Source organism: Lolium rigidum, chromosome 1, assembly GCF_022539505.1.
Source record: "Lolium rigidum isolate FL_2022 chromosome 1, APGP_CSIRO_Lrig_0.1, whole genome shotgun sequence".
NCBI classification, from domain to species: domain Eukaryota; kingdom Viridiplantae; phylum Streptophyta; class Magnoliopsida; order Poales; family Poaceae; genus Lolium; species Lolium rigidum.
The window spans coordinates 162,787,353-162,797,313 of record NC_061508.1 but is presented as its reverse complement, the minus strand read 5'-3'; the positions used below and the strand labels follow the sequence as shown (position 1 = coordinate 162,797,313).

Below are 9,961 nucleotides of genomic sequence, written 5' to 3'. Positions count from 1 at the left end.
CTCTACCACTGTGCAAAATTTCAGGATAAAATACATTATATTAGAGGCTACGCAAAAATGATAAATTCTGACAAATGTCTAGCTTTCAGATCCATGGATTTGTAAATTTTGCACGGCCCAAAATATGAGTCTTTCGTATTACTTTTTTTCAGTCGTAGAGTACATCAATGTCTAGCTAAAGAATTTTTGTTCCTAATTTTTTGAAACTACAAAATGCCATTTTCGAATTTTTTAAAAACATGGCCCCCATGTAGCTAGAGATACAAAATGCCACACTCATAGATACATTCAATTTTTGATAAAGTTGAGATATTTTTAGTGGAACGGAGGTAGTATATTTCCTGATTGCATCATACTCCCCAGGTGTTTCAGCTTACAGTATGATTGGAACGCCAGAAATTTGTAGGGAGAACAGGATTCATGGGATGTTCTCGCTTAGCTAAGCTTATTTCGCTCGGTTAAGTTGTATTTTGTCGCCTCTTGTCCTTGAAATGGTTTTGGTTGATTTTGTGTCTTGATTTTCTTCAGCTGGCCGGGGTCGTGTTCTATTGACCCTAAGCTGCATCTTTCTATGAAAAAATCATGATGCGTATTACTTTATTACATGGTTAGAAAGTTTAACTCATACAAGGTTTTGATCTTTATTGATTATTGAAGCTAGCATTTTGTGCAAACTTTTTATGAACTATACTTCGATTGTCAACATTATTAAAGCAAAATAATTGCAGAAAATTCAATGTTTTGTGGTTGCACCTCCAGTTTGTTCATAATTAAATAATGCAAATGGTCAAATGAACTCATAGCACAAGAGAAGCATCTGAAGGTTCCGTCGAGTCAAGGAAGCTCTACATACAACAAATCATAGAACTAAAGCATACATGCTACATACTATACTACTACTACAGCAGAAATATTTCCTTAGCCAGTTTGTCGCTCGCTTTCATTTCACTGGCTCATTGCATTGCTGAACGCTGCACAGCTTCGCATGGAGTTACTGGATAAATGTGTCAAACTCGTGTTGCAGAAAGCTGCAAGTCTGCAGATACTGATCATAGGAGACAAATCACCAACATGAAGGTCTTACGGACTGTTGCTGAGCTTCCATCAATCCAATCTGAACCTTAGCGTGAATTCGGCGCTGAAAGATCTCAAGGACCGAATGCAACTCTCTGCACCAGATCTGGCCTTCTCTTGCTTGGCATCCGAAGAAGCCCAGTAATTTGGAGCTCAGTGACAGCTCTGCAGAACCTTGCTCTGGAAAAATACTTGTCAAGGATTACCTCGACTGAAATGCGAGCACAAAATTATGGAGTAGTATTTGACAAATGAAAAACATGAGCTCATTTTGTTAAATCATGGTCAAGGATACTGGATCATAGCTTCACTCTCTTGAGGTGCAGCTTTTGATTTCTTTTTCGATGGAGAACCAATCAGTTTTCTTTTCCCTTTTGAATTTGTGTTGTTGATAATTCCATCAAAAGACAAGTACCAGTCATGGAGGTTAATTACGTCACCATATTCTTGGGCTAGGTTGCACCTGCAAAGTAAAAGAGTTTCACATCAGCTTAAAATCTGATTTTATCTCACTCGAGTAAGCTTCAGAACTACTCCCTCCAGACGGATTTAATTGATGCCAGAGATAGTACATACGACGCGGGAGCTAGGCTGAGAGTGCGTCGATTAAATCAGTCCTGAGGTAGTAGTAGTAGTTTATATTTTCTATTTATTACTCAAAACATCCGCTGGTATTCTCATATTTTTGTCAATAGGATCCCTAGGCTTTTTTTCTTTTTCTTTGCGATTCTTTTCATTGAAAAGACAGAGTTTGTAACAAACTTCCTAAGAAGCGGGTGTTGCAAACTTGCAACAGATTTTGCTTAGTGCACGTCCCAGGTCGGCAAGACTCTACCCTAAGGCCTGTGGAACTAGCACTGGCCCAAAGCTTCGCTTCGTCTTTAATCCAGGAGACCAGAGCATCGATTGACAGCCGGGCACCTTCGAAGACACACTGGCCTGCTTGGCCTTGCTCCACCATTCGATGAGCAATCCTTCCTGATCTGGGGGTGCACAGGTGAACCTGAGCCAGGACAGTACCTCGTGCCACACTTGTCTGAAGAAGGGGCATGCAAGGATCAGGTGCTGCATCATCTCGGATGCCTGTTCACAGAGGAGGCAAGCATAGTGGTGTTGCAATCCTCGACGGGCCAGGCGGTCTGCGGTCCAGCTACTAGCAACCAGCAACCAGCAGCGGTCTTGACTGGCCAACCAGTGGAAAATTTCCACATGTGGCAGGGCCCAGTTCCTCTATATAAGTTTCCAGGCATGGTGCGAGGTGGATCCCTCGAAGCAGTGGCGGATCCACGTTGAAGCTGTGGGGTCGGCCGACCACACAGCTTTTTGGCTAATACTTCATATTCCTGTTAGTTTTTATGCTAAAAATCTAAAAACTAGATAAAATTTGTGATAATTTTGGCCCTGACCCCACAGGGTTAACGTCCTGGCTTCGCCGCTGCCTAGAAGGACATGTGGTATGGCTCAATGGTGAGGGCCGTGTTCTGAATGGCTTGCCAGAGAATGAGGTACTGCACAATTTCTTGTATGCCCATCACCCCATGTATGTCTCGCGCCCAACTGTTCTCATGCAATCCTTTGGGCAACTGATCTGACCTTGCGACGTCGTTTAGGTATGCAGCCATAAGCTTAGGCGCAATTTCACTGATGGAACGGCCGCCAATCCAGTAGATTGCCATCAGCCCATTGCCAATGGTCATCATGGTAGAAGCGAAGAAGATTGCCTGTGGAAAACTGAAGCTCAAGGTTGCTCCAGGCGCGGCCCTGTCGGTGTGGCTCAACCATAGCCAGCGCAGGCACAATGCCAGTCCGGCACGGTCCAGGGTCATGCACGCCAAGGCCGCCCATGGCAATTGGCCTGCAGACGTGCTTCCAATTGACATGACAGTTTCCTCCCTTCGCTTCTGCCCGGCCTTCCCATAAGAAACCTTGTCCAATCTTCTCGAGCTGTTTGCTGGTCTTCTTCAGCGGTGCGAGGACCAGCAGCTGGTGCACTGGGATGGAATTTAGGACAGACATAACGAGTGCGAGGCGGCCAGGCTTGTTCATCAATCAAGCCTTCCAGGTTGGTAACTTCCATCTGATCTTCTCACCAGTGGCTGTAGTTGGGCAGTGGCCATCTTCCTAAGTGAGAGGGGGATACCCAGATAGATGATGGGGAACTCCACGATTGGGCAGCTGAGGTTCACAGAGACCGCAGTCTCATCGCTGCAGTTCATGAGTGTGGCCGAGCTTTCGTGAAATTGACATGCAGTCCTGATGCGTGGCCGACCCAAATGCAGGATCTTCTGCACCGCCATGATGCCAGCCGTCGGGGGGGTGCAGAACAGCACCACATCGTCGGCATAAAGCGAGACAGGTGGTACAATGCATCGGGGCTGCAGATGCTGCAGTATGCCCAGCTCGACGGCATGTCTGATTAGGCGGCCAAGGCAACGAAGAGCTGAGGTGAGAGCGGGTCGCCCTGCCTGAGTCCTCGTCTGTGTCAAATTGGTGGCCCGGGTTCTCCATTGATCAGAACGCATGTGCTGGCCAGCAGGGTTGCAGGCCAGTCCAGGAACCGATAGCCGAAGCCGTACTGCCGCAAAACCTCAAAGAGGAATGGCCAAGACAGGGAGTAGAAGGCACGGGCAAGATCGAGCTTCAGGAGGGTTCGAAATTGTCATGTAGACTGCAGGCCCGTGATGAATGCATTCTGAATTGAGCTCACAAGCTTGTCCAGCTTAGGGGTGGGCGTCTTGGCGAAGGTAGGCAGGATGCGTCGGCGCGCTTAGGGAGGATGGTGAGCAATGCCTGGTTAATACGGCAGAAAGCCACAGCCACGCAGCTCATAGAGCTGCTGGAAGATGGCGGCAATGTCGTGATTGACGGTAGCCCAGCAGGCGTGGGGATCCCTAGGCTTTCATCTTGACATTTCATTGACCCCCCTACTAAATCATACTAAAATGGAGTCAGTGGCGGGACTCTTGTCAAGCAAAAGATGGTTAACATCACATGCCATGTCAACAATATAAGTTACACTATGATCCAGCGTCACATAAAAGGTCATCAAATCAAGTACAGGGTTTAGCAGGAGGGACTCAAATTAAAGCTAAATCAGTATCTTAAAGACCTACGGGTGTTTTTTGTTTGAACCAGAGCCTACCCTACAACCTAGGCTAGTCAAAAGGCTGGCAAAGGCTTTGCTTGCCCACCATTTGGCAAATGTTTGAGCCTAAAGCCTAGCCTACCAACCATTGATAAATTTACTCCCATATTATGGTACTGGCATTCAGATTCCAAGCATAACATGTACTTAGGTATGAGTAAAAATATTCATATGTTAATGCATCGACTTACATAATGGATGTGTCATGCAAGGATGCTGACACAGCGATTCCATTTCTACTGCAGCAAGAGCATTTAAGACGGCTCTGTGACTTGAGCAGATCAAGCTGAACCATTCTTCTTGGGTTTCCAATTAGTGCCTAGATTGAAATGCAAGAGAAATCGGAATTGTTATTAGTATATGTATTAGATCAACAATAACAGTTCTCTCTATGTGAGAAGAGAAACTTACAGATTGAAGTACGCCAACATTCTTGAAGCAAATGATTTCATGAAAAGGTAAACACTCAACAGGCACCAAAAATTTCCTGTTGAATATCTAGACATTAGATACTGAAACTTAAAGTGACTTTACAATAGATAGAGAAAATAGATGATTTTTCAGTTCACAGCATTTACTTAACAATCTGTCATATCAGGAAATTACTAAATCTTCTCATTGTGTATCACACATATTTAAAAAGTATTACGGACAAGTCTAGGCTCATCTGGTACTGCGGTGGATTATCATTAATTGATAAATCTCATTTGGTCCAACCACTTATGAATAACATTGGGGTATTTGGTCCAATAGCTATATTACAATGTGTGAAACTGAGATGAAATACGAGGGAACAAACACTGGATAACAAAATTTATCTGACATTAATCTGATTTGCCAAACACCAAAATGTAAGGTCAAAAAAATGGAGTCAGTATATCCCACTATAACATTTACCTTGTAATATCATCCAATAGCATGGTAGCTTTCTCATTTAATGGTACTGCTCCATTTGCGGTACTATTTGTTGATCTGATACATCATGAAGTGATGGTCAGCCAGTTTCAGACTTTCAGCTAGAATAAACTTATAATATTGCATTAAAGTTTCAACCATAAGAAACTCAGTCCTATCTTGCCAGTTGCCACCACAGCGTTGAAATAAAATTACTATGGAGGAAGTGTGTGGCGTGTGTCAAATGAAACATCCCTGCTAATGAAGATTCAGTATTAACTATTACTTATAATTTATAATTTGGCATCACAAGTCTTGCATAACTATTACTTATAATTTATAAACAACAGTAACTGTGTCGTTATTTCCGCATTCTGAATATTTGTTAATCAATAAAATTTCACATGAGAGATGAAATAAAGCAGGATCGAACCTAGTCCACTTATCCTTTGTTATCCTCATGCAATCCGCACTGGTTGTAGTTGACTGAAGCTCTTTCACCTTGTCATTAATCTATAAAAGAATGAGACAAAAAATCATAACTAGCACTTCAGTGCAGTCAATACAAACATTATCATTATTGTTTTTGATTGTCTTCTACAAGCCCATACTTAGGATGTAAATCTGAAGAATTTCTATTTTATTTTGTCAAAACAAATCAGCAATGGCAAGGATTCTGAAGCTAATTTAACCCCAAAAATATTGATTCTTGAACCAAATAACACGTCCCATTTTCAGAGTATTTATCCAGATTTCATACAAACAATCAAGTAAATGAAAACTGGTGATTAGAAACTGGAATCCAATATTTAGAAAGTGAATAAACTTCACCAAAATGACTTGATGAGACATAATATAATTTCTCGTTGCGACTTATGCTCATTCATTCCTTCTGAATGGATGCTCCAAACTTTAAGAACACGAAATAATGTTTCCATCGGCAGTGACAATATTTAGAAAGTGAATAAACTCCACCAAAATGTTTGTCATTACAAAATCAGCAGTGACAATATACCTCATTCATTCCTTCTGAATGGATGCTCCAAACTTTAAGAACACGAACTAATGTTTCCATCGGCATGTATCTGATCAAACAGATTAGAGTTCACAAATTTGTATGCATATTTGTCAGAATGTGAAGACATAATTTCTTTAGGTAATAAAACGCTAAAGAAAAGAGCATTGCAATGAAAAAAACAGCATGTACTAGTATATTAACTGCCACAAAAACATTGTCAGCATTACTTCACAATACAATAACCATGACCTAGTAATTCCATTTGGTAATCTGGAGCACTCATAAATTTTACAAAAATAGAGACTCTGTCCATCCAAAATTCTGAAAGCAACTAATAACAGCCTACCTTACTGTATCCAATGCCTGAGCTAGAAATCTTCTACCAGCACCTGAGTTACCACTTGTTAGGTTCCCACTTGTCACTTTAGACATAAGCAGTTCAATATTAGAATCCTTCTGAGTACGCAGATCTGGGTTGATTGCCTCACAGAAAATATCCAAAAGTTGCACTTTGCCATGTCTTCCAGCTTCATACAAGCACTGGATAATCATATCGCAATAGAAGATACATATTCAGTATTATGGGCCTAGCAAATTTCTAACTAAGAAACTAAATGTGCTTTTGTAATTTCAAAACTGGACAGATGTTTTTGTATCATACAAAATTACGAAGAAATTTAGGGTTTGCATTAGCTTTTAAGCATCCTTCACATGAAGTTAGACATGTGAACATATAATATCTGAAGCGTCTAGGACAAATTTCATTTTTGTATAAGGATGCAAAACTGTCACTGTCTAAAAAACAGCCAATTTTGGATAGCACCACAAGCCTACCGAGAGAACAGAACTCCAATCCCTTTGCAACTTCATCAGCGCAGATAACCCTTCTACCAAATTATTGCCAGGCTTGATCGAGTTATTTTCCCTGCCATATAAAGCTTTAAAACTATGTTATGGGTGAAAATCATTATAGCCAAGTCGTATACCTTGTACATGAGGGTAAACCAAAAGCTAGTTTCTGCATTGCTTCAGGCATTGCACCAAATTTATCACGCCAAAAGTTCTGTAGGGTAGCAAATCAGAAGCAACACAAACAGAGATATTATTAAATTAAAATTGAAGGGAAACTAAAGCTGGTAGTAGGAGTAGTAGTAACATAGAATTAGCAAAGACGGTACTATGTTGGAAATAGGAAATAGCAGCAACCTCACAATCCTCTTCAAGCGTTCCCATGCACAAGAAGCTCAAAGGTTCGACAGAGAAGTGCTTACTGCATGCAAGCTATGTAAAATTTGATTAGCTTTCCACGAAAATGGAAAAAACATATTAAATATATTTCCAACATGAATAGAGCTTACGTGAAACACTAACCTTTAGAGCACTAATAAAAGATGTTATCGTCCCATCATGTCTGAAAAAGTAATTTTTGAGGAAGACTGCAACTTCGTGACTTATGCAGAAACCGGCGCATGGTTTAACAAGGATGGCCTCAACAAGTGCATTCATTCTATCAGAGGGAGACCCCATGGTAAGCTGACAGGGATCTAACTGTTGAAGAGCTTCTGATGAGAGCAGTTTCCTTGGTGCGTCAAGGGTAGTTGCTACCCCCATCACAAAGAAGATTGGAATCTTAATTACCCACTCGCTGCAACAGAGAGACTATAGTATTAGGCATTCCGAAATTCTCCGTAAAACCAAGCACACGAATGAAGCTTCTTAAGAAATTAATCAAAGAAAAAGTACAAGTTACATTTAATAATTGGTAAGAACTTCTTAACAGGAGCTAAACAAGAGCGTGGAGCATGAAAACTACAAGGAGCGGAAGTTACTGAACAAATAAAACAATATGCTTTGTTGCATGATTGATATAGAAATTAATTTGTGTTAAGCAATCTGGATGAAAAGAGTGACTTCAAAGTTGAATTTAGCTTATGTAGTTGGTACCCAAATCAGTGTCCATTGAAAGATTTGCATTTAGTTTTACCAGGCTTGGCTCACTTATTTTCACCAGGCTTGGCTTAAAGTGCCCACAAGATAAGAGGGAAGTGCGTGATGCGACGAAACATAAAGCTTACCTCAGCGTCATCACAAGCTCCCCCAGAACATCACCAGAACATTGCTCTAAATCATCAATTACGATAATGATGGGCTGATCATAATTCTTGGCTCCGCAGTACCAAGATGCAAGTGCAGACACATCCGCTACCTGCTGTTGAAAAGAAGCAACGCATGAAGTCAGAGAGCCTACACACTCCTGTCTGAATCAAAACTGCAGGTTTATATTATTTGAGCTGTCATATCACCCACATCTGGAACAGCTGAAAGCAGCTGCCTCAACAAGCTCTTTAAGCAGGCAGCAACTCCGTGCTTTGCAGACAACTCGGTTGACGACAGCTTGGCCAGGTGACATCCATTGGACTCCAGATGATTCGATAGATCCCGAAACGTGGTGACATCGTCAACGAATTCCGCATTCTCTGCAAAAGTGGGGAGTTCCAAATCCCATCAAATCAGCCAATTCAACACCGGTAGAAAGGAATCAGTTGAACACTTGATGGCAGTGCTGTGCTCACTAGTGAGAACGAATGCCGTGGGTATCTTTCTGCAGATGACATCAGTTAGGAGAGGGTAGGGCTGCTGGATTTCAGCAGGGCAAGGTCTGATGACAGAGCGGACCGTGGAGAAGGATTCCTGGACCCAGCGGAGCACCTGGTCGAACAGCTTGAGGTTGATGCCTCTGAGGACCTCCTGGAAGCAAATACCAAGATGATCTCAAAGCATTAGCATTAGCATGACGAGGAGCGATACTGGTTGGTCCAGTGACCGGGTGAAGAGAGGCAGACATTGATGGTGGACTGGATCTTGGACCAAGTGCGGTGGAAGGCCTCCAAGCGGAGCTGCTCGTACAGTTCCATGTCGCCCTCATCCTCCACGTCCTCGTCCCGCGGTCTCTTTGCGGATTTGGGATTGGGAGATGACGGCTGGGAAATTTTGTCCACCCGCCGCCGAGCCCGGGGAGTTGTCAGCGAGGCACCAGCGGCCGCCTTGTGGAGGACAAAGAACGGCTGAAAAAGAAGACGGGACTGAGAGGGAGAGAAATGCAGATTGTAAGCAGGCAGCGACATCTGAGAAACATGCCTCAATATTGTTGGCCGCTGTGAGCGGAGCTTCCCGTGATGGTTCAGTCATGGCTCCGGCAGTCGGAGTCGGCACGGCGTCGAGACTCCGTTGGTGATGGAACGGCATTTCGCCGGTGGGGAATTGGGGAAGAGGCGGCGGGGACGCGTGGGAGAGGAGGCCCCGGAGACGGCCGGAATCGGCGGGAGGGACCCAACTCCTGTGGGTTGGGCAGTCGCCGCCGATAGAGGCGTGGGGAGGCGGCGCGGGCGTGCTGGTAAGCGGGACGGGCGAGGCGGCGAGCGGAGGGCCGGCGGCGGCGCTGTCTCCTGTACTGGAAATAGGAAAAGGGGCGCTCTCTGGCCGAAAGGCCTATTTGGGCGCCGGGCACGAATTTGGCTGCCCACTTGCGTCTCCGAAAACCTCCCTCACCCAGATTGAACAAAAAATATTTTAGAATTTTTATCTGAATTTTTTTTCAAGTTTGAACTATTTCTAGATTTTAAAAAAAATCAATTTTCAATTTTTTTTAATATGAACATTTTTTAATCTGAACAGGTTTTTAGTTTGAACTTTTTAAAATTATGCCTATTTCTAATCTAAACGGTTTTTTCGAGTTTGAACTTTTTCTACAACAAGTGTGATGAGGACATCTCATCTGTTGATACAACCGCTGTACCTACAGATCACTTGAGCTCGTGTCAAACAACTTA

The 9,961-nt window shown here is 43.0% G+C and overlaps 1 protein-coding gene across 2 annotated transcripts; it reads right to left on the bottom strand.

The window, feature by feature from the left end:
* Positions 1-786: 786 nt before the first annotated feature.
* LOC124682681 (origin of replication complex subunit 3-like) lies at positions 787-9,468 on the bottom strand. 2 transcript variants are annotated; one of them, XM_047217322.1, is made up of 17 exons: positions 9,270-9,468; positions 8,975-9,196; positions 8,705-8,879; positions 8,439-8,608; positions 8,207-8,340; positions 7,503-7,776; positions 7,338-7,412; positions 7,118-7,194; positions 6,966-7,056; positions 6,478-6,671; positions 6,129-6,198; positions 5,547-5,626; positions 5,117-5,191; positions 4,631-4,706; positions 4,411-4,538; positions 1,370-1,537; positions 787-1,254 (listed from the first exon to the last, which is right to left on the bottom strand). In XM_047217322.1, exons 1-17 carry the CDS (start codon positions 9,375-9,377, stop codon positions 1,149-1,151), a joined length of 2,223 nt encoding a protein of 740 aa, XP_047073278.1. In that variant the 5' UTR covers positions 9,378-9,468; the 3' UTR covers positions 787-1,148. The 2 variants fall into 2 exon arrangements, with proteins under 2 accessions (XP_047073278.1, XP_047073279.1); XM_047217323.1 differs by having other exon boundaries at positions 8,207-8,337.
* Positions 9,469-9,961: the final 493 nt, after the last annotated feature.